Consider the following 22,923-nt stretch of genomic DNA (forward strand, 5'->3'; position numbering starts at 1 on the left):
ATTAATACCAAGTGAAATGTGATATCTTTTGATTAGTTTTAATGAATAATCTTTCATTAATTTTAATGAATTATTTTTTAATAGTTAAACTCTCCTTTTATTCGTGGCCAATTTACACAAATTTTAATTTTAATTTCGTTACACTGCACTGAAAGATTCCTGATTTATAAATGTATAATTGCACAATAAATACAGTCAGAAAAACGGTTACCAGAACAAAGCACATGAAATTCTTTAAATTCTAAAATTTAAAGAATTTGGCTTTTTTTTTTTTTTTTTTTAAACCTGCTACAGTCGCGTTGGATGTTTATATATATTTACAAATTATGCTTTGGGAAAATTGACTTCGCAACTCAGAAGAAGAAGAAGCAAAAAAGGTGTGTGTGTGTGTGTGTGTGTGTGTGTGTGTGTGTGTGTGTGTGTGTGTGTGTGTGTGTGTGTGAGAGAGAGAGAGAGAGAGAGAGAGAGAGAGAAACCTAACACCACACATACATCTCCCACAGCTCTGCAGCTGTGTTTTACTTGTAAAAGTGTCAAAGGCACTGACAGAAAAGTCACTGCTGCAAACAAACTTTGCCTGTAAACTTTTTATTATTTAAATTCTTATTGATTTACAAGGAACAGAAAAAGAAAAGAAAAATCTTGTTTTGTTTTTTGTATGTGTACGTCCATGGCATGTCACGACAAGATTTGTTCCCAGATCCCTCTGCCACAACAACTTAACATTAATGGACCCCTCAACTAACTGTAAAATCTGTTAGTATATAAAACTGTGAAGCTGTGCAGCACTCCAATGGCATATTCATATAGCCCATCATTTTAGACATTTCCAGATTTGTAAGTATCTCCAAAAATATTGTTTCCCTTTGAGTTTAAATTGACACCTTAATTCTTCATTAGGCATAAATTGTCCATTCTTGTACAGATCTCCTATAGTACGTTTACTGCTTAAGTGCCAGCGCTTCCAGTACACAGTTACCTTACCAACCTCAATGGTAGGATTAAATCATAATGTACACACACACACACACACACACACACACACACACACACACACACACACACACACACACACTAGAATTTGTGCGCCCACGCCCCACGCAGCAGTGCCTTTTTTTGCTCTGTGCTCGATTGTTTTTGTCGCAAACAAACTTGGCTAGGCCTCCTCCTCTGCGATCGACTTGTGTAGCCTGGGCGAAAGCAGGAAGCGTACGTTATCTGAGCTAACAAAGCTTCACGGGGCTAGCAGACGCCCACCGTCCAAACAACAAGCTTTCCCCCGAGCTGACTGTTCGACAGTTTCATGAAACGCGTCACTGCGCTGGATTAAGGCTGCTGCTGGAGGGCAGCCCGCCGTCATGTCGACCGAGCCGGTTGGACACGGAGGCTCCTTCTTCCTCCGGGCTGATGATGTCGGCGGGGCTCGCTAGTTACGCCTGAGCTCTTCTCAGCGCCGCCGCCGCTGCTGATTCACCATAAGTTGCCTATTGTTGGAGGCTCAGTGCGGGGTAACTGATGTCGTCTACTACTAACATATAACACCACAGGGGCAAAATTGAACGTGACGGCGTGTGTTAATGTTGCCCAGCCGACCTGAGTTAACTTTTGCTGTTCGGTAACACCTGACAGGCCGTTAAGCCGCTCACCGTTGCGATGAGTGGTTGTAATTCCTCAGTGAGGTTTTGGTTGATTAGAGATGGCGTGTATGGATTCATTTTCTGGTAAGGATTTCAAAAGTGCTGGGATCGTGTACCTCGTTAGAGCACTCGAGATATATATACATCTATATATATTTTGATCAGGTCGGCTGAACATCATTGATGTTGTGTGCTTCTTTCAGAGATAAAGCTTGACTTCACAGAAGGACTTGAATGATTGTCCTGTGAGGAGGAAGAGGGTTGTGTTTCTGTGGAGGTTCTCGGTCATGCAGCTCATGTCAGTCTCCTTGCGTTAAAGTTGTATGACTTCAACCTCCCTGAATGACAGTTTGCCTGCAATAATATTTGCCACGATCTATTTTTAACATTTGCCACTTATAATTTTAACAGCAAAGCAAATAGTTGTAGAAAGCTTCAGTCTTATGTTTACTGATGAATCGATTTGCTTGATTTAGTGGGTATCGGGTGGATGACCTCATCGGTAGCTCACTTTTTCCTCAGCTAATGGCTGGTACCTGCTGCTGCCCGCCACCTATCAAATGACAAGTGTCAGGGGCTGCTTGATTGGGGAACATTTCAGACTAGATCCTTGCGATCAGTGCCGTGCGGAGCGAGATCCTAAGTGCGGATGGCCAATTTTTTTCCTACTGTCTTCCCAGGAGCAACGATGCACGGAGTGTCCCAGGACGCCTCCTCGCAGGGGGCAGGGGAAGGACCAGACCTGGTGCATGCGGCCTCTAAAGAGACGCTAGGCTCTCCGGACGCCTCCGAGCTGGGGAGCCCGCAGTGCACGAAGCACTTTGACCTCTACAACATGGTTGTGTCCTACAAGAGGATGGTTCTGTTTCTAGAGCCTGTCACAGATGCAGTGGAGCTGGTCCGCTTCCTGCTGGGGTGTGTATATCTGATTGTGCCCTCTATTTTGTTTTTGTTTATCACACTGTATATATAAATCAACTCCATGTTTTTTCCCCCACCCCTCAGTTGGAAGATGCCTGTGTGCTCGCTGCTTGTCTGTGTACTCCTCAACATTTTCTTCTGCACTATAAATGAGGGTAAGGAGAAGCACCGATCGACAGTATTGACGCTGGTAGTCATTTCAATGCAAGTTTTTCAGTGCCCAGAAGTGTCAGCTGATGTTTGATGGACTTGTCTCTGTCTGCTGATGTTACAGAAACAAAGCCACCTTGTTAGATTTGACAAGACAAAAATCACAGATGCAGTTCGGCCCTTTAGGACGAGCCTTAATGCTGCTTCTGCTTGCGCTTTTCACTCGCACAACCTGTTCACAGCACTGTTGTGTCTGCTGTCTTGGCCTGCAGTGGGTTGGTTCACAGTGGCTGTGGTGGCGCTGTGTGTGCCTGCTGCCCTGGGTTACCTGCAGGACAGGTGTCAGGGCAGAGCGTCCGAAGCTGAGCTCCGGAGGAGGCATCACCACGCCGTGTACCGCAAAGACCTGCACACAGTCCACCTCACCAGACAGGAGGCCATGCAGGAAGTCAAATACTTGTAAGTTGCCAGAGGGTCTGTGTGCTCAAGATGCTCTTTTTTTTTCTTTGCAATGCAGTGAGTGAAACCTTTATGCAAAAAAGAAAAACAAATATAGACGCACAAATGGATTGGGAAAGTAGAGAAGGGCGTGGCTACAAAAGTTACTTGAATACAAAATTTATCAAAGAAAATTAATGTTATGTGATAAGAACGTAAAAAACACAGTAAAAACTAAATTACATATAATTAAAAAAAAAATGGACCTTTTGTTCCTTGTTGTTTATTTTTGTGCTTTAATGCAGCGGTCTCCAACCCCTGGGCCGTGGACCACTACTGGTCCGTGGGTCATTTGGTACTGGGCCGCACAGGAAGAATAATTAACTTCTGTTAAATTAAGTTTGATTTATTTATTATCTGAATCTGAACAATTTTATTTTGAAAAATGATCAGATTCTCTCCGTTACATCCATCTATGATACGTCACCGCTAGATTGTTAAATTAAAGACCAGCAGCCCTTGGAGTATTGAGGAAGAAAAGAAACGCATGTTACTCATGTTATGTTGTTGTCGCCATGTTAAGAGGACACTGCTAATAAAGTTCCAAACGTGTACACAGTGGATTCAGGTTTATCATCATATTTAGAAAACGCCACAGTTTTCATGCCGGTCCATGAATATATTGTCTCACGTCAAACCGGGTTGTTGTGTAAACAAGGTTGGGCACCGCTGCTCTAACGTGTTGCCTTGTCTCTTCAGGTTCAAATGCATGGATGACTTGCTCTCCTCTGCCTGCCAGTCAGCTGAGGCCATTTACAGGGTCCTGTACTGGGACAATCACACCAAGTCATCAAGGTCTGTGGCTGCACACGTGCGCTCGCATGGCATGCTTGGTGAACAGATTCAAATGGATAAAGCATGGGCTCTTCTCACTTCCATATCAACACAGTAACATTGTTGGAAAGCGCGAATAATCAGTCGCTGACGTGCTGTTCCGCCTCGCTGTCTCCGTCCAGGTTCTACGGCGGGGCGTTAATACTGCTGTGTCTTCTCTACGTCGCCCCTGTGGGCTGTGTGCTCGCCGGGCTCAACAGCGCCATCTTCTTTTGGAACAGAGACTTTACCAGAGGTTAGTTTTGTTCAGATTGGAAAGATGACGGGGACGTGAGAGGTTCACTAAAGCTGGTGTGTTCTCCTCCGCCCCCCCCCCCCCCCCCCCCCCCCCAGCTTTGTTGGACCTCCGGAAGCTATTCCACACGGCTCCGGCCCAGGTCGTAGCCGGGGAGTTCTGTGAAGAACCAGCACAGAGCCACCTGGTGGACCGGACCCCCACACCCACCAGCCTGGAGGTGAGAGGAGGGGAGCTGGAGGGACGTGCAGAGAGCTCCAGTGGTTGTGATTTACATTAAAAGCTGCCGCGCCGTTTAAGCCTCTTAGCCACATTATCTCATGCTCTTAATGTGTTTATCCAGCGGCCGTCACATAAATCCACGCACGCATCTGATCCCAACATCCATCAGGACTGTTTTTATTTTTCCGCTGTTCTAATTTTATTCACCAGGCCACGACATTTAAGCTCTCTATCTATACTGCTGTTCAAATTTATTTTTTTATTTTTAGTTCACTGCCTCTTCCGATCAGCGCTGGCTTCCATCTTCCTGTTGAGACCAGTGTTGGAGCACATCATTTCCCTTTGTGACATCACAAAGGTCTGATTTCCAGAACTGACAGTTTCAGCTCTTTTGCCTTTTCTGAAAAGTGGAGAAAGTGAAGGATGAGCTTTTCCCTCTCCTGCTGAGTTCACTGACAACCTGGAGACAGGGATTATATAATACGAGGCCTTTAACGATGCTTATTCTGTTCTTGAGGATGTTCTCTAATTCTTGATCAGGAGAAATCTCTGTCATGCAGCACTGCAGTGCTTTAGGAGTTATGATCATTAAGTCCCAACTATTCTAATGATCAGTTTCTCATTTTTATATATTCCAGCTATTTAAGTGATAATGTCAGAGAATTTACCTCATGAGCAGGCTGTTGTCTTGAGGCTTTCCTTCCGCAGTTACTTGATGAGATGAATGTTTCCTGAATTATCACAACACCTGGCAGACTGAGTAATAGAACCACCAACAACAACAACAGCAGCAGCAGCTGTGACGGTCCGCTGTGTCCCAGCCTGGTGTTTCAACATTGGTTTTTGTCTTTCTGTCTGGTGATGGTGATGATGGCAGGACCTCTCACCTGGCAGTGTGGAGGAAGCTGAAGAGGCGGAGCCTGACGATGAGTTCAAGGACGCTATTGAAGTAAGGACGCTTTATTATACTTCATCAAAAGCTTTGCTTTTACCATTCTTGCTTAATAATAATAATAATAATAATAATAATAATAATAATAATAATACTGATGACGATGATGATAAACTTTATTTGTATTGCACCTTCAACCAAACAGCAGCTCAAAGTGCTTAACAAAAAGAAAATACATCAGATACATCATAAAAACAGGTTAAAGCTAAAAAGACTGAAAGCATCCGTATCAATAGCATAACGTGGGTTACAGTGAAAGATTAAAAGTTAATATCAACAGGTTATATCGGCAGGTTATAGTATCAATACAAGGAATTAAAGTTAATTGTTAAAAGCGAGAGTGAAAAAGTGGGTCTTGAGCTCAGTTTCACACTGGTGGCCTGTCTAATGTGTAGCGGAAGCTTGTTCCACAGCATTGGACCATAATAACAACAATATGCCTTTTGTACCTCATTGCTCAGCTAGTTTAGCCAATACATCATCACCATGATTACGTTTAACGCACACATACCAGTCAAGATCTATAAGTTCATTGAGTTTATTTTTTGTAAGAAAAGAAAAAGAAAAGAAGAAAAGGAAAAATGTATCCATCTACGCTGAATCTTGAGAGACATTTTACTGAACGGTGCTGCAAACATGTGGAAACTCGGGCAGGTTTGAAAGATGTGACAAGGTTACAGGGCTAAGAAACAAAACTGCGTGGAGCAAGTTTACCATCCTAGTGTAAAAAATGCAATCATTAATTCGTGATGTATTCTGTATCTTCTTTTGTTTTGTTTTTTTCCCCTTTGCTTTCCAAAATCAGGAGCATTCACTGTCCCTGCAGGTGAGTGCTGCTGCTGCTGCTCTGTTTGGAGAAACTGCATAATGCACTGGCGTTGACTTCACACTAGTTGTCAGGGTTAGAAAGCTGCTGTGATGGAATTGATTTGCCCCACCGAGGCCCCACTTTAGAAAAAATATAAATATAAGAAAATAAAAAAAAACACTTGTGACGTTTCATGTGATTAGTACTGTGATGCACTCCATTTTGCAATTAAACTTTTATTAGAAATGTGAATATACAGGAAATCTATGACCAAGAGGTTTATCTCAGTTATCACTAAACAATATTGTGATGTTCAACAGCGCCAATATTACTTCCTTTTTTTCATTAATTATTCCCCACTCCCGTCCCACATGTGTCGCTCTTGCTCCTAACCAGGAACCCCCTCTGGTTTTAGTGGTAAGTGGACTCCTGCACCTCCGGCCTCACCATCATGTAAACAGTCCCGTCATTCAGAGCCTTCACCCATTTTCTTTGGTTCCTTTTCTTTTTTTGGGGGGTGGAGTTGTTGCCTGCATGACCGACATCATCGCATCACATCGGTGGAAGCGGCTCTGCCTCATTTTGGCCATGACATTTAGACGGGTTCATTAATATTAGGGCTCCGGTGTTTCTGAGAGCTTATTCATCCACTTTTAGTGCGTTGTAGTTTTTGCTGGTAATTTAAAGGTCCATAGTTTCTTTCCTGCCGTACTCTGACCAACAGAAGGTTGAACCAACACCCAGCAGTGGCTATTGGGGGCATGAGTACTTTGTGTGACATCACTAAGGCCACGTTCAGACTGCCAGCCAAAATATGATTTTTAGCCCGTCCAGATTGAAACCGGATGGCTCTTTTGTAGTCTGAACAGTCACAAATCACAAGAAATCAGATTTTTGCAAAACTGATCGAAACCACATTCGGGAGGTAGGTCATATGGGTCAATAATGTGGCCCAGTCGGATTTGAGAAGGAATCTTAAAGCCATTTCTTTCAAATCTTGTTAAAGGGGCCAATTTTTTATTTAATACTATTGTTATTTCTAGAGGGAGAATTATGCAAAGAGACTTTACATCTTGTGCGACCTTTAAATTATTTCATTTTACAGTTTTTATTTCATGCTCATGGTTTTGCAGATGTTTTTTCGTAGAAGTAGATGCGACGTCATCGTCGCCACTTTCGCTGTCTTCATTACATGAGGGCTCGCTGTCGTTATCGTGGCAGGCAGGTGGCGCTGCGACTGTCTGACGTGAACTCTGACCCTGGTCGGCAGCCAGCGTCATGGCTCCGCCTGCCTGCCACCTCTGACCTCCGCTGCTCTGATTGGCTGAAGGCTCGGCGGCTCGGGTTCTTCCCTCCATCCTTGCGGCCCGTCCCTCGCTCGCTCTGCCCATGCAGTCATCACACGTGTCTCGTCCCCCTCTCCGCCCCCCCAGGAGGACGACGACGGGCCCCTCGGCGCTCCGGAGTACGACACCATCTCGGAAAACGGACTGATGAGCCGCAACGAGCCCATTCGCAGCAAGGTGTCCAAGCTGACGGAGAGGCTGCGCAAACGCTACCCGACCGCCGCCACAGGTCGACCCACTCTCACCCCTCCCGCCCAACCCCACCCCGCCCCACCACCACCACCACCACCCCTCCCGCACCCCCACCTCCCCGCCACCACTCCCAACGTCAGGCTCATAACTCGGCACTTTAATTCTTCTTTCGTGTCTTGTGACGTCTCGTCTCTCTGTTCTCTTGAAGGCAACTGTTCGAGCTGCAGCGCCGTGTTCTCCGTGCTGAAGAAAAGGGTGAGAATGACACAGTGCGACTGGGATTTGGGCAGGAGGAGGAGGAGGGGGGGGTGGACGGAGGGTATATTTAGGCTCGCTGTCATCGCCACCTTTTAATTTTATTTTTTCTTTTGCTCGTGTGTGTGTGTTTGTGTGTGTGTGTGTGTGTGTGTGTGTGTGTGTGTGTGTGTTCTCTTTTTGCAGAGAAACTGCAGTAACTGTGGCAACAGCTTCTGCTCCCGCTGCTGCTCGTACAAGGTGCTGAGAGCGTGCATGGGGGCCACAGGTGAGGAATGACGCTGGAGAATCGTCTGGACAAATTTTTCTAATTTAGCACAAATGAGCGATAGCCGGGGCGACCACATCAAAAAATGTCACAGCGATGCGTCAGTAACCGCTTCTTTCAGAAGATGACAAATGGATGCAGACGGCGTTCGCAAACCGACAATTTGATCTTTGAACGTCGCAGCCGGTGCCAATAAGTGACGTGGGCGTGAATTAGTTCCAGTCCAGCGTCCGTCCGTCCGTCTGGTTTCTGTCACTCTGAGCTGCTGGAGAGACAAACATCCGCTCTCACCGTCACAGACAATTTAGATGCGCATGTCTTTGGACTGATTTCATGCTGTTCCCTTCATCTTCATCTTCATCTTCATCTTTACCTTCTTTTTTCTTTTTCTTCTCCTTCCCCCCCCTCCCCCCCCTTCCTTCTTCTCCTCCTCCAGCTCCAGAGGCCCAGAGAGAGACCGTGTTTGTTTGTGGCGCTTGCAATTCCTCCCTCATCAAGCTACAGTGAGACGACGACGCCGCGTCAGTCCCGCCTCCCACTGCGGCCCCTCCCCCAGCAACTGAAACCCGGACGCCTGCCTTTGGTTTTCAAGTTACGCACCGCTGTCCGTCAAAGTCACCTCCCCGTCTGCCGACCGCTGAGAACCCCCCAGCCCCATCCCCCGCCCCCCACGTCTCCTCATACCAGTCACAGCACATCTTCTTCTTCTTCTTCTTCTTGGCTTCTCGTTTTTTGTCAAAAGGGACTTTTACTGTAACATGTTTTAATATTTCCTGTTCCTACGAAGAACTGGACATGATGGATTCTTGAGACGTTTTTCTTTGGGTTTTTTTTTTGTTTGTTTGTTTGGTTTTTTTCCTCATCAGATGACAGCGGCTTGAAAAAGTGGACCTTTTTTTTCGCCCCTTTGCTGCGCAGAGGGATGTGCAGAGCATGCGAGGCCAGGGTCGAGCTGTCAAAGTGTGGTTGGCATCGACGCCGCAGACTCGACCCTACTTGAATGTTGAGATGTTCACCCCTGCGTCGTGGTTTTTTTAATGTACTGTAATGTAGGGAGTGTGCGTGTGGGTGTGAATGTGTGTACGTGCGAATAGGGTCAGCACTGTTTGAGATGGGTGATGATCACGGAGGTGTGAGGGAAGCTACCTGGCAGAATCCGGCTGGGTTTGTCCTGTTCAAACAAATAAAAAAAAGAAACAAAAAAAGGGATTTGCCACCAAAAAAGAGGAGCTCCGCAATTTTAGCCTTGATTGCCGCATCGTGAACTGATTCACCGTCCTTTTATTTATACATGTTTTTTTTAACAACCCTTCTTCCCCCCCACCCGGGTCCAATTTCTGTTTGTTAATTCACTGTGACTTGCAGCAGGTCAGAAACGCCACGCGATAGCGAGGAGCCACTCTGAGCTCCTTCCGCTTCTGCCACCTTTGCATAGTCTTAGCCAGCAGTTGCTAACTTGACGTTAGCGTTTGACGGCGTCATCCGCCGCTTAACTGAAGTACTGTGGCCTGCAAGTGGAAAACGACTGCTTTTTTTGGGGTCAGTTTTCCCTTGGCTCATTCCTTTTTTAAAACATTTGATCCCGCGCTCACTTCATTCGCAGCCATTGAATCCACGCCTGATTCAGCCCCCGTCACTCAAAGTGCTTTCAAGCCACACTGTTGCGTTACTGGATTTTTTAAAAATAATGTGCTAGCAAGTGGATTTCAGCAGTTTGACCCGGCCCGTTTCTGTCGTCGTAGCCTCGCAACTGTTTTGCAAGCAGGTCTTTGACACTGAAGCATCACATCCCGACAACTTGGTGGTGAACTAATTTTATCGATGATTTTTAGACACAGATGATTGTAACCGTTTGTTTTGCTTTTATTGTTCTCTTTGGAACTGTCTCTATAAATTGTTCTAATATATTTAATTTAAACCCTCCCCCCCACCCCATGCACCCTATCCCATCCAGAAAGTGCAAGTATTTATTTTGTCCCGACAACGTGTCACTCTGTTCATATTTCCCTTTAATTTACAAATGATATGTGATATTGCTGAAATAAAATCTCTCATGATTTTATCATTTCCAAATGTGAGTGGTAAGTATGGTCTTTTCTCCCCCTCAAGATCAACATTCACTGAACTTTTATTTTTACTATATACTTTGTGTAATCATATTTTTTTTTTTTTTTTTTAATATTTAGAATTAACTTTGAAGGTACACCAACCAGGATTTTTTGAAAATGTTTTTTCCCAGTGTTTTACCAGTTGGCATCAGGTCAAACAGAGATGCACTAAATCAGACATGGGCAAAATACGGCCCGTGGGGCCATATGCGGCCCATTAAGCTTTTTAATCCAGCCCGCTGAACTTGAAGAAATTATATTAATAGTAAGTGAGTCATGAAATGGCGCTATTTCATTCATTTTTTCAGTCTTTTAAGAGTCATTTCAATAAAGAGCTAAATACTTCTAGCCTCTAAGACGCATATATTGTTGTACAGCTTTTGTTCATTATTTAATTGACATTAAAGCACATGTTTTCTATATGTCCCGTTATATATTCTCCGATGAGAAACCAGCCCCTCTGTCAAATTTTACAACCCATTGTAGCCAAAACAAGTCAAAAAAGTTAGCCCACCCCTGCACAAAATCTCTCTCTCTATATATATATATTTCGAAGTTGTCGACAAAAGATCCAACATTGTGCCGTTTAATTCATGTTTTCACCTTTGACCCAAGCCCTGGCCAACGTCGCTTCCCGGCTTCATGACGCCACCCGAATGTTAAACTCCGACGTCACAGCCGTGTTAGCAAGCCCCGCCCATTACCCTCTACCCCTCCCTCCTCCTCCAATCCGTCCCCGTGTCCCACTAACGCGATTTCGGCGCATGCAGGGACTCGCGCCTCGCGGCTACGGATGGCAACATGGCGACAGAGGTAAGGCTGGCACGCCGTCCGCCGCTCCCGGCGTACTCTCGTACTGCCCCGCGGTGCTGACGGCCGGTTCTCAGCCTCCGGTGGCGGCGGCAGGAGCAGCTAGCGGGATAAAAGAGGGCGCGGGGCGGCGGAGGGTTGGTCAGAGGGAGGCGGGGGCACCGAGGCGGCCACAGAGGACTTAACATGCCAGTACCGTCCGACAGCTCCCTCCTGCTGCCTGTGGGGCGTTTCACAGGATTTAATATTATTTATTAATATCGAAGTGGAATTTTTATTTATTTTTTTTGTCTAAAAATTAATTTTCTCAAAGTGGGCTGTCCGTCAGGGGAGCAGAAATGGGACGGGCGATCCTCGAGGCTGGTGTGTGTGTGTGCGTGCGTGCGTGCGTGCGTGTGTGTGTGTGTGTGTGTGTGTGTGTGTGTGTGTGTGTGTGTGTGTGGTGTGTGTGTGTGTGTGTGTGTGGGGGGGGGGGGGGTATAGGAGGGGAGGGGCCGGTGGGGGATAGCAGCAGCAGCAGATCTGTTGTTTGTTGAGAGACGCCCTTTTAATCCGGTGACCACGATCGCGCGCGCACACACGCACGCGCGTAGGAGGGATTGCGTTCAGCACCATGGACAGAAGCCGCTGCGCCCTGATCTCTCTCTCTCTCTCTTACTCTCTCCCTTACTCTCTCCCTCTTACTCTCTCCCTGTCTCTCTGGCTGCTCCATCAGCCTCTGTTTTCATAAATATCGAGAACAACACTTTACCACAGCCGCGCACACGCACGCACCCCTTGAAGCGTCAACATTTCCAACACAAACACCCGAGACCTCTGGAGTTTGGATGCTCTCTCTTTTGTCAGCCCACCTCAGATCAATGTGTTGTTGTTGTGAGGTGTGATGAAATGTTGTCTTGCCTCCCACAAGCTTTCCCTCTCTTGTCCTGAGCGTGCGTGCGTGCGTGCGTGTGCGTGTGTGTGTGTGTGGGAAAGATAGTATGTCAAACACTGGGCTCGGCTCCAACAGACAAACGAGGCAGAGACGAGCTCAGACACTGAGCCACAGGATGATCGATCACATCCCGTCTGCACCTCCTCCGTCAGCCTGCCTGGGAATCACAGCCCGCGTCTGTGCACAGCGGGAGCGAACGGCCGCACACCGCGCTGCCTCCGGGGAGGGTTTTTATCATTGTACATGTGTGACTACACCTGAAATTAGTATTAGTAATTAGTCTGTGTGTGTGTGTGTGTGTGTGTGTGTTGTGCTCGTCTCGCAGTTCCACAACCTGCAGGAGCTGAGGCACAGTGCGTCTCTGGCCAACAAGGTCTTCATTCAGAGGGACTACACCGAGGGCACCACCTGCAAGTTCCAGACCAAGTTCCCCTCCGAGCTGGAGAGCAGGGTGGGTGAGCAGCCAATCACAGGGCAGCGCTGAGGCTCTGTGATGATAATGGGCAGGAGGTCTATTCGAGATTAAACTAGTAAAGAGATATATTTGCGAATAGCAAGATTTAAAAATTGACTTTGAATGAGCAAATGATTATATTGTTATACACCTTATTTTCTTCAAATTTAAACCCATTAGTCTTGTGGAATGCAGAGTTGTTGACAGGCAGTTGTGAATGAACGATGAGACTTCATAATTCTTTTGTCTGATTGGTCCAGTTTGAACAGAACAACAGTAGGAATACAATAGAACAAATAACTCCAAATGTGAAACGTTCCCATATCCTGGATCATTGAACGTTGCATCTGATTGGTGTCTGAGAAAACGCGCCTGTCTGTGCGTGCGTCCCCAGATTGAGCGGACGCTGTTCGAGGACACGGTGAAGACGCTCAACAACTACTACACAGAGGCAGAGAAAATCGGAGGCCAGTCCTACCTGGAGGGATGTCTGGCCTGCGCCACCGCGTACCTCATCTTCCTCTGCATGGAGACGCGATATGAGAAGGTCCGACTTCGGCTTTTGTTCTGATGATTTGTTCATGCAACAAATGGGCGCAATTCCCCCTCACCGGCCTCGCTGCTCCTCCTCTCAGGTTCTCAAGAAGATTGCAAAGTACATCCAGGAGCAGAATGAGAAGATCTACGCTCCCAGAGGTCTGCTCATCACGGATCCCATAGAAAGGGGAATGCGTGTCGTATCCTTTCTCTGACTCAGCAGCCACATCAATTCAGTTGTTGTACCGTCCATGAGGACAGCAAACAGCAAAACTGGAACAGAAACTCTGCACTCACATGTTTAGCTTTGACATGCCTTTTAAACTGAACTTTGCATAAAATTGTCTTGACATTTTCTGCACTAGTGACTCATGACTGTAAGTTGAATAAACTAATTGCAATGAACTTGGCCCACACGTTTCCTTAGCGCAGCTGCCACCAGATAGAGATTTCCATCTACGAGGACCGAGGCTCCAGCGGCTCCAGCTCAGGCAGCAGCTCCGTGTCTGGCAGCACCGCTCGGTGACTTCCGTCTTCTCTTCCGCAACAGCGCCCCCGGAGGTGAGCTCAGGGGGGTCTCCATGCTGCTCCTCTCTTCCGACATTCAGTCCCTACACGCTGCATCCACGGGGGATTCAATTCAAACTCTTTGACGGAGGCTCCTCGATGTGTTAACACTTGCTAAAAGTTGTCCCGAGCTTCGCTTTCTTCTTCCTCTTCTTCTTTTTGCGTTTACTGATGCGTATAACACACGCACACACACTCGCTGCGGGGGTTTGTTTCAAAGCGTAATGTGCACAAACCTGTAAAATCAGGTCACTGCGGGGCACAGCTGTGGGTGAAACCTTTAGCGATCGTGCCATTGTCTTCCTCCCTGTAGGCTCCTACAGAAGCCCTGTGTGAACTAGTTAAAGGTCCCATGTTATGCTGGTCAGTGAAGAAGAAGAGCAGAAGAGAAGAGTCCATCCGTTGCTTCTTTTGTGTGCTTCTCTCACTTCTCTAAAAGTGTGTGCTGAAATGCTGTGAGTTCTATGAATGACCCTTTGTGACGTCACAAAGGGCACAGACGATTCTACAGTGGCAGCAGGACAACCAGCCAACCATATGTTGGTTCCATCTTGTGGCCACCTTTGTTTTCAGTCCCATTCAAAAGATGTGGATGGTCCAACAAAGAGTCAGTTTTAGCAGTAAGTTCTAAGTTCTAACTCTAACTCTCCAGTTTTTACTGGACGCTGTAAACAGAGGGCTAAATGTGTTGTTTCATGGACACACAGAGTTTATTTTGTAATACTTCATCTTCACTTTTCACTGAAAACAGACGTAATATGGAACTTTTAATAAGACGGAGGAAGGAAGCGTGGAGACAGGAGTTGTCCCATCTCAGCCACAACCAGGTGGACCAACACAATCCAGATTAGCCACACCCACAAGTCCATGAGAATGGACCAACCAGGACACTGGATTTTTTTTGGGGTTGTTGGTTTACAATCCGTATCTATGTACACCAATCACTGGCTTTTACATGTTGAGTTCCGCCTCCTCAGAGCCCAGATATGCTGTTCACACAGTCACTGCGTCCTTGAGCTTTGATGGAAGTCTGGAGATTTAGTAGCAGAGAATGTCTTAGCCTGACCCTGTATTTACTGTAGCAGAGCTTCCTCCTTTTCCCTCATTGAAAGCTTTTATATTTATGTATTTTTTGGGTTAGATGTTAGTTACATGTGCACAAGTATAAATGCTAACCTCATGGTTTCAGTGCGTGAAACCAGCTTTCACTCAATCATAATTATGCAAAGACCTTCTGGGAATTTTACTGAAGACAGAGGGTGTGTTTAAAAAAAGAAAAAAAAAGAGAAAATAGTCTTCCTAAATCTTAGATGTAGTGTTTTAGATCCACTCACCCTCTTCCCAAGGATCTCTGAACAAACTTCCAAAGAACAACGACTGCCAAAATCACAAATATGAATATTTCATGTTTGGGGGACATTTTGTGCAAAACCAACCTTTCATACTGCTTTTTGTTTGATACACACTTGCAATGGATGTAAATGTGACCGATGTCAAATAAAAAAAAAATAAAATCACCGCCACACCGGGTTCTTTTTTATTCAACACTCGGCTAAGTTGTCACCTGAGCAGTTGCTGCTTCTATTTGCATCAATTGGTAAAAAAAAATGTTGTGATAAAACTTTGCTCATGTAATAGTTTTTGCAACAGCGTTTGATATAATTATTTGCACTTCATTGCAACTTCCATAACAGCTCTAAGGAATTAAAATATCTACTATCTATTTTCCTCCTGTATGTGTTCTGATCATGGGCATAATGATATTAATATCTTGCACAATCAGGCCTGTTGGTGGAAGTAATAGATAAAAAACGTTAAGTTAAACTCCCAATTATACACATAAAAAAATTTGGAGCCAAAACGCCACTGGCAAAGTAATTTTCAAAACAAGGAAGTTGACTACTTAAGTGCTACTTTATTATTTTCCAGTAAACAAAGGCCAGTATTGTTCTGACAGGCTCATGCCTTGAAAGAATTTTATTCTGATTTAGATTTCGTACAACCCAAAAAATGTAACCAGTTTGTAAATGTGCAAAATTAAAGCTCATTTCCATATTGACAGCCAGCCACTTTTAATCTTTTTGCAACCACTGTGGCGGTCCCTGAGGGCCAAACGACAGAATGCAGGTTTCAGGACGCTCCGTCCATCTTTAAATAGAGTCAGGCAGTAGCTTTCATTCGCTAATATGATTCCACAGATTCCCCAGGATCTGGAATTGCTTGGGATTTGGTTATTTTTAGCCTGATATCGCAGATGATCGACGTGAGATCAAGCGGCGAATCAGAAAACATGCACCTCCCTCCCTCCTTCTCTCCTTCCACCCCTCCCCCTCTCCCTCCATCCGTCTGAGGCCTGAGAAGAATGACGGCCTGAGCGTTTGGGATCAAACACGCTCACCGCGACTGCACGTCACACACGGGACTCCAAGTCTTTTAGCAGGCGTGTGCGCGTCGGCTGTCCGACCGCATCAGTGTTCCGATGGAGGCTACCGTCCCCCGAGAGCTGCCAGTGTAGAGAGCAGCATGAGGTGGAGCAGGAAAAGAGTCCGGAAACGGCAGCAGCAGGCGTCCGCCGTGGAGACGGAGGTGGAGCGGAGGCCGGGGTAAAGAGGAGCCGGAGCTGGAGCAAAGGAAACAAGAAGGTGGAGGCAGACGGAGAAAGAGACTTCAGACAAGGACAAGGTCCCCTGGAGGTGGGTCAGTCTCAGTGCACTGCCGGTGGTGCGAAAAAGGATCTTATTTAGTGCAGTTTAATGAAAGTAGGTGGATGTTGTGCATAAACACAAACATCACATTGGCAAAAAAGGAAAAGCCGACAAATACTAATGACAATACAGTCAAAACAAAAAAGACAAAGACAAAACAAGAAGAGAGTAAGAAGACAAAGGCCATGTGTAATAACAAAAAAAGTTTATTTTTTAATAAAATAAAAAAAAATTACAAATATTGAAAATTGGTGCAATTTTAGTGTTGCTATTACGTGGCTCTAGAGCAAATTGGGTTTTCCTCACACACCTGTGGAAATGCAAACATAAAAAATAAGGAAAAGAACAAGATGTTTTTTTTTATTTGTGAGCGAAAGAGCAAAAATGAAAAACCGTACCTGCACAGCGACCGTCCTTGACAACAAAACCTTTGCCACACTGAAAGACATAAAGTGAACTGGGATTAACCAAAAAAAATCAACAAGACAGAGAACAACTTCCCACTTCCGACTTGTACGCAGACAAGTTTTATCTCCGTGTTGTCCATGAACACAAAGTTCTGTGAAAGCTGCTTTGCTTCGACAGTCTGTTGGCCGAGTACCTGGGTGTCATTGGCCAGCGGTGTCAGCTCCGCCCCCGAGGGATGGAGCACCTCCACCACCGTGTTCATCTCGCCAGGACGAAGGGTCCGGGTGAGGACGCTGCTGTCGGGCCAGGACACCTCCAGCACCGTCACCTCGTCGCTTCCTGAGAACCGCAGGGATTCAAAAACAAACCAACCAAAAAAAAAACCCAGAATCAACTCAGCGTCACTCTGAGCGCAGAAGCAGCGTCTTTCACTTCTGACGCCGGCAGTTACCCAGGCCGAAGTGTGCGACCGGCTCCATCTCACACAGGTACCCGGAGCCTCCGTCGATGATGCGGGTGTGAACTCCACTCTGCCTGGTGAAGGCCGTGACTGTGGCCCCCCGGGCGAAAGAGCCAAACTGGGTGCGAGGGACGACCCGCAGCCAGTTGTTGGACGAGCCCTGGTGGGAATTCACACTTTACTTTTCACCTCAAACATTTGCTGCAAACATGGCAAGTGTGCTCAGAGCTCTTTTCCGTCGTCTGGTGCCGACTTGGCTTCATTTTGAAAAGCAACTCTGGTTGGCCAATCAGTCAGGTGAGCTGTGATTGGAGCGTGAGTGCAGCATGTGTCGCAGCACCCGGCCATAAGGTGGTAGGCCGACGACACTAAACTTACGAAATAAAATTACAACTTTATGGCCATTTTTACTCAAGATTCTGACTCAATCACACAAAATGAACATGGACAATTTGGGCTTTTTATTAACTAGCATTTTAGACTGAATTTTTTTTTTTGAAGGTTTGAATTTTGTGCTCCTTTCCATATCGACAGCCAGTTTGCAACCATTTTTGGCGGTCCCTGCTGGCCAAACGATAGAATGTAGGTTTTTGACACTCAAGTTGGCCTCTTTTTTGACCTAATTCTACCTCCTCTGGAGAGCCCAACCATTTACCATGACTGGAAGGTTGAGTTCATGCAAGTCTGTTGCTACGACCAAACGCTACTGTGTGTTCGCCGCTAGTTTAATGGCTGTGTGGCTCATTTTAGGGAAGTGAACAGCCTTAAACTAACTCTCCCTCAATCAGCTGTGACAACACTGTCACACTCACATGCACACACACACACCTGCGCGACCCTGAAGACTGAGATGGGCTGCTGTACGCTCTCTCCATGTGCCAGCAGCAGTTCCAGCTGTCCGTCCCCATCTATGTCTGTCACGGTGCCACCTGTTGGGGAAAACAGAGTGTCACTGCATGCCACCACAACACTGTGGGATCCAGTGGTGGTGGTGGGGGTAAAGGTAGAGGGTGTCAGTGTGACAGCTGCATCCCTGGAAAGTCACACGCTTGCACACATTTTCCACAACACAATGGCACAGAAAAAGTGTGTCATTGTACTTTTTCTTTTCTTTTTTCACAGACTTGTCAAGCTTAGTTTTTGTTTAGAATAAAGCATCAGTTTAGGCAGGAAGTTAAAGCTGATGTGTGTTTTTAGAAGGAGGTTATAAGCACCGGGTTAAATATGCTGTTTTCTGGTGAACATAAAAGGTTCTGGGGGATTATTAGTTGTGCAATGCTCCTTCAGCAGTGCACAGGACTGAGAATAAAGACCTAACGCCTCCCCTACAACTGAGCCGCATGTCGTCTCTGAGGCATGCTGCACCAACAAAGCACCACCTGCTCCGGCTGCACTGGTCTGAAAGCAAACAAACCCTCCATGCCTGCACTGTGCGACCTCTTCTGTAAGCAAACAGAGCGGCTCAGAAGTTCTGCCAGTAAAATAATGATACCATGAGCCAACTCGACAGCCAGTTTGGAGAGCTCGACAGCTCAGTGACTGATCAGATTGTTTCAGTGAGTTCGTAGATTCAGTTCCCCACCTGTTCCGCGCCCTGACGGCTCTGCAGCATCGCCAATGTTCAGCTCCTGGATCAGAGGGTCTGCGCCGACTCTCCTGGACACCCTGCAGCCAAGAAGCATTAAAAAAAAAAAAAAGAAGCAGTTTGTGAACTGACGGTGCGATGATCCTTCTGATCTAAAAAACGATTTATCACAAAAAAACAGGGTTTTTCTTTAAACAGTAGTTTAAGTGGCACCTGAAAAGCCTGTTGGGTGCGTCGCCTCTGTAAGCTATATTGTTGAAAAGCACTTCCAGCTCCTTGTCGTTGTCAAAGTCGGCCACAATGACGGTGCGGATGGGCGAGGGAGCAGCAAAAGCCCTGCTCGCTATATTCTGCAGAGGAGAACGACACAGCGGTTTAATTCATCAAAGCCCACTGAACACAAGATATTATGCACAAACACCATCTGCTCTTACGCGGAATTTCGAGTTGCTGCCCTGAAGGAAAAGCCTGTGTGGTCCCATCCAGTTGCCGTAGACGATGTCCGTCTTCCTGTCGCCGTCGAAGTCGGCGAGCGCGACTCCTCGCCCGTGCTGCTCGCGGTCCTGCACACCTTAACAACATTTATGAAAGAAAGATTCAGCTGTTGAAATAACAGCTGTCGTGTTTCCACCGGCTTTAGAAAAAAAGTTAATTATCTATCTATCTACATGTCTCTACATATCTATCTATCTATCTATCTATCTATCTATCTATCTATCTTGCTTTGTTTTTAAACACTACAAACATGTGGAGGCTCAGTTGTAGCAAGAATCTAAAACCCAGCATCTTTGCAAGAGACTTCAAACACAGGGCTAAATATGCTTTTTTGGCATGTGTAGCTGCTTCAATTGTCTGGGATTGAAAAAAAAAATATTAAAAGAAATTGAGAAACCTTTAACTTTGATCAGAAACACTATTCAAGTTTGTGCTTAGCCTCTAATCTTTAGCAACAAGAGTGTTTTGTGTTAGTATAACTTCATTTGCAGATTACTCTTTAATGAAAAAAAAAATGCTACCACTGATTAAAAACTCATGGGGCATTAAGGCCAAAGATTATTCAGACACTGCAGCTGGGGTCACAAGTGTTCATGTTAAGTCGAAGCCGTTACTGGTTTCAGACGAGATGTTGGTAAGACAACTTGAGACAACATAACGTGCCTCCACTTCCTGTTTCATACTCACCAGCCTGAGAGGCCCTGTCGACAAAAGTCCCGGCTCCGTTATTCTGAAACAGGAAGTTGGCTCCGTTCTCGTTATCGCAGAACACGTCGGACCTGGCCTGGCTCAGGATTGGTCCCACGACAACGCCCCGCCCCCCTGCACATGGAGGAAACACAATGCTGCATGTACCTACAAAAAACAAACTGTGCTCCCCAAAGTCTGCGCGAACCAGATCCTCACCCGTCAACTTGTTGACCCCGGCCTGGGCGGCCACGTCCGACAGGGCGACGACGCCCCGGGGGACGTCGCTGGCGGCCTCGTTCATCTCCAGGAGGGCGTGAGGGCCGACGTTACCACTGGCGTAGTTGGCCACGTAGATGGAGTATCGGCCGGTTCCCTGCACGGTGAGAGCAGATGCTGGGTGAGACGGAGGTAAGGATAAAAAAACAAAAACAAAAAAACAACGTGAGGATTTTAAAAAGTGGACGAAAGATGGACCTCACCGACCTTTCTGTCCACGCAGGCAACGGAGCGGCCCGCCATGCGGTTGGCGACGCCTCTCTGCACATTGACCTCGTCGCTCAGCAGGTCTTCGAAGCGCCCGTTGCGGAACTTGAAGAGCTTGTCGGAGTAAGTAGCCTTTCCTGAAATACAGATTAAGTTGGTCATCATTTAAAGTTCCTGTGTGAAAATGTTTGAAGGAAGCCTGCCTGACACCGCATTTTGTATTTAGGGCCACTGTCAGGGGGGGCTTCCTTTAGAAATGGCGGCGCAAGATGGCAGCAAGACCCTTATTGCTCTATGTATATTCTTATATATATATAATAGAACTAATGTACCTTATGTGTCACATTATTACACACACACTTATCAAAAAAATATCTCATGACTCCATGTGCTACTTTGTGTTATGCTTTGTGTTCTTTATTTTCCCTCTCGTATAGAATTTTTGCATCTAGCATTTTCTGATGTGTTGCCCTCCCGTTTGCACTCACTGACGTAGTTTTATACTTTTGGTACTTTTTTTTTCTCTCTTGTTCTCTGCATTCTATCCTTACACTGTGGGCCGGAGAGTCACAAAATGCTCTTTATATGTTATATATATTGTAGGATTGACAATAATGCTACCTTGAACCTTGTCTCTTGAACTGTTCTAAGGGTAGGAAAAACATTACATACATACAGTATAAACTATTATTAATGTATTTATGGGTGGACTGTTAAGCTTTTACCAATACGAAAATCATAAATCAAGCCAAATTTTATACCTTGGGCCTTTTTTTTTTTTTTTTTTAAATTGAGAGGGACGGACTGAGGAACGTTCCATCGGGTGTGCCGGAATTTAAAGGGTTTTTCAGCAACATCAGGACTGTGAACCATTTACCAGAGTACGCGTTGTTTGTGTTGAGGAAGTAGATCTCCTCGCGTCCGTCTCCGTCCACGTCACAGGCGGTGACCCCGATGGCGTTCCCCGCTGTGTCTCTCAGGGCGTAGAAGGGGGAGTCGCTGTCGTCCACAGCGATGTTCATCAGTCTGTTCTCTGTACGATTGTACTTCAGCACCAGGTTGGGCCCCCGGTACCTGTGGGGGACGCAACTCAGCTGAATGAGCATCAGAAGCAGAAGGTGAACGGCTCAGTACTTTCAGCTGTTGCGGCGTCGCGCACCCACCCGGCGACCACCACCTCTAGGTCGCCATCACCGTCCACGTCGGTCACAGCCATGCCGTAGTTCAGCTGAGTGGGATTGTGCAGCGTGTCAGGAGGGAGAATCGACTGGGTCACCACCTGGAGCATGGGTTCAAAGCTCTGGGAGACGGACCGATGGCAGAGTCCGAGCAGGACGAGCAGTGGAACACCGAGACTCCACATCTGGGCAGCCGGCAATGTACTGTAAATAGGAGCAGATCATCGGCTGAGCAGTTGGGCAGAACCACGGTGGTGCATATTTAGACACCTGAACAATTCAACAATAATAGTCTGAAGCAAAAGAATAAAATATATGGATTTCAGTATACATGTTTTTCCTCTAAAGAAAAACATTAATATCATTTTTATATATACAGTTTTGTTTGTGGTGTTAAAATATCAAGTTACACGGCATGCACACAAATAAACAAGTTATGACCCTTATATTACCTGTCATCATACTCAGACATGCATAAATTGTGTCACTTGATAAATAATCTTACCTGGCAATCGAGCTTAAACCGTGGATGTAGGTCTTAGGGTGTGTGAGACGGATGGGACTTGTTTTACCTAAGTGTTCAATTTACGAAACAGCTTGTGTAACGTCTAAATATTTGGCCAATCAGCGAAAGGCTGTGCAGTAAAGTCAGCGCTGTGACCAATCACGGCTCAGTTTGTAAATGACGTCCCAACCGGAGTCGGAAGTCGCTGTATTATTTGCCGTGTAATCGCAATTTAACATTTTTTTTTTTTTTTTTTTTTGGTCAACTTCAACGGGCATTTTTTTTTTTTTTTTTAATATTACAATAAAATAAGGGTTGAGGGGATGAAGCACCTACGATATGATAGTAACGTGAGGGTTCCGTGCATTAAAACGAAGCCGAGAGGTGTGTTTGCCGTCCGCGGTGGTTGGCTCTAAACAACATCTCCCAGAATGCTGTGCGGTGGCTGTAAGTCGTGCGTCACTTGTGCGACGAAAGTCTGGTGTGCCGAACGAGTCAGTCAGACGCAGGTAAACTGAGACAAATTTCCACGTAAAATGCAACGATATGTTTTCTTTTTAAATGAAAGATAATACTTTAAATGATAATACTTTACGTATGCGGATACGATCTTCATAGTTTTTCCTAATTCATCCAAAACGGGTAATCAAACAGCTGCACTTAGCTTAACTTGGCTGTTGAATGTC

The 22,923-nt window shown here is 46.0% G+C and overlaps 4 protein-coding genes across 10 annotated transcripts in view; 3 read left to right on the forward strand and 1 right to left on the reverse strand.

The window, feature by feature from the left end:
- The first annotated feature begins 1,179 nt into the window (after positions 1–1,179).
- zfyve27 (zinc finger, FYVE domain containing 27) lies at positions 1,180–10,391 on the forward strand. Of its 4 annotated transcripts, XM_076039888.1 has the most exons (14): positions 1,180–1,508; positions 2,318–2,552; positions 2,643–2,713; positions 2,981–3,167; positions 3,906–4,001; positions 4,163–4,275; positions 4,374–4,495; positions 5,375–5,446; positions 6,255–6,275; positions 6,654–6,674; positions 7,691–7,832; positions 8,004–8,050; positions 8,237–8,318; positions 8,755–10,391. In XM_076039888.1, the coding sequence occupies exons 2-14, from the start codon at positions 2,326–2,328 to the stop codon at positions 8,823–8,825; spliced, it is 1,272 nt and encodes a 423-aa protein (XP_075896003.1). In that variant the 5' UTR covers positions 1,180–1,508; positions 2,318–2,325; the 3' UTR covers positions 8,826–10,391. The 4 variants fall into 4 exon arrangements, with proteins under 4 accessions (XP_075896003.1, XP_075896012.1, XP_075896020.1 ...); XM_076039897.1 differs by lacking the exon at positions 6,654–6,674; XM_076039905.1 differs by lacking the exon at positions 6,255–6,275.
- A 677-nt stretch (positions 10,392–11,068) lies between these two features.
- golga7ba (golgin A7 family, member Ba) lies at positions 11,069–15,368 on the forward strand. Of its 2 annotated transcripts, XM_076039933.1 has the most exons (6): positions 11,069–11,239; positions 12,496–12,621; positions 13,019–13,171; positions 13,260–13,361; positions 13,604–13,722; positions 14,042–15,368. In XM_076039933.1, exons 1-5 carry the CDS (start codon positions 11,228–11,230, stop codon positions 13,685–13,687), a joined length of 477 nt encoding a protein of 158 aa, XP_075896048.1. In that variant the 5' UTR covers positions 11,069–11,227; the 3' UTR covers positions 13,688–13,722; positions 14,042–15,368. The 2 variants fall into 2 exon arrangements, with proteins under 2 accessions (XP_075896048.1, XP_075896039.1); XM_076039924.1 differs by having other exon boundaries at positions 11,071–11,239; positions 13,604–15,368.
- Positions 15,369–15,623: 255 nt separating this feature from the next.
- crtac1a (cartilage acidic protein 1a) lies at positions 15,624–22,396 on the reverse strand. Of its 2 annotated transcripts, none has more exons than XM_076039866.1 (14): positions 22,238–22,396; positions 21,718–21,936; positions 21,432–21,628; positions 20,555–20,691; positions 20,288–20,444; positions 20,069–20,203; positions 19,321–19,457; positions 19,100–19,236; positions 18,884–18,966; positions 18,130–18,230; positions 17,293–17,461; positions 17,035–17,180; positions 16,832–16,871; positions 15,624–16,348 (listed from the first exon to the last, which is right to left on the reverse strand). In XM_076039866.1, the coding sequence occupies exons 2-14, from the start codon at positions 21,915–21,917 to the stop codon at positions 16,215–16,217; spliced, it is 1,773 nt and encodes a 590-aa protein (XP_075895981.1). In that variant the 5' UTR covers positions 21,918–21,936; positions 22,238–22,396; the 3' UTR covers positions 15,624–16,214. The 2 variants fall into 2 exon arrangements, with proteins under 2 accessions (XP_075895981.1, XP_075895988.1); XM_076039873.1 differs by lacking the exon at positions 15,624–16,348 and adding an exon at positions 16,642–16,743.
- Positions 22,397–22,605: 209 nt separating this feature from the next.
- r3hcc1l (R3H domain and coiled-coil containing 1-like) overlaps positions 22,606–22,923 on the forward strand; it is a 145,585-nt gene continuing 145,267 nt past the window's right edge. The window contains exon 1 of one of the 2 annotated variants that reach the window (XM_076040209.1): positions 22,606–22,746. The gene's annotated coding sequence lies outside the window, so the exon portion shown is untranslated. The remainder of the gene's footprint in view (positions 22,747–22,923) is intronic. The other variant, XM_076040202.1, reaches the window with a different exon arrangement.

The sequence above is a fragment of the Nelusetta ayraudi genome, unplaced genomic scaffold, assembly GCF_046127955.1.
Source record: "Nelusetta ayraudi isolate G7.1 ecotype Tasmania unplaced genomic scaffold, CSIRO-AGI_Nayr_v1 ptg000004l, whole genome shotgun sequence".
NCBI classification, from domain to species: Eukaryota; Metazoa; Chordata; class Actinopteri; order Tetraodontiformes; family Monacanthidae; genus Nelusetta; species Nelusetta ayraudi.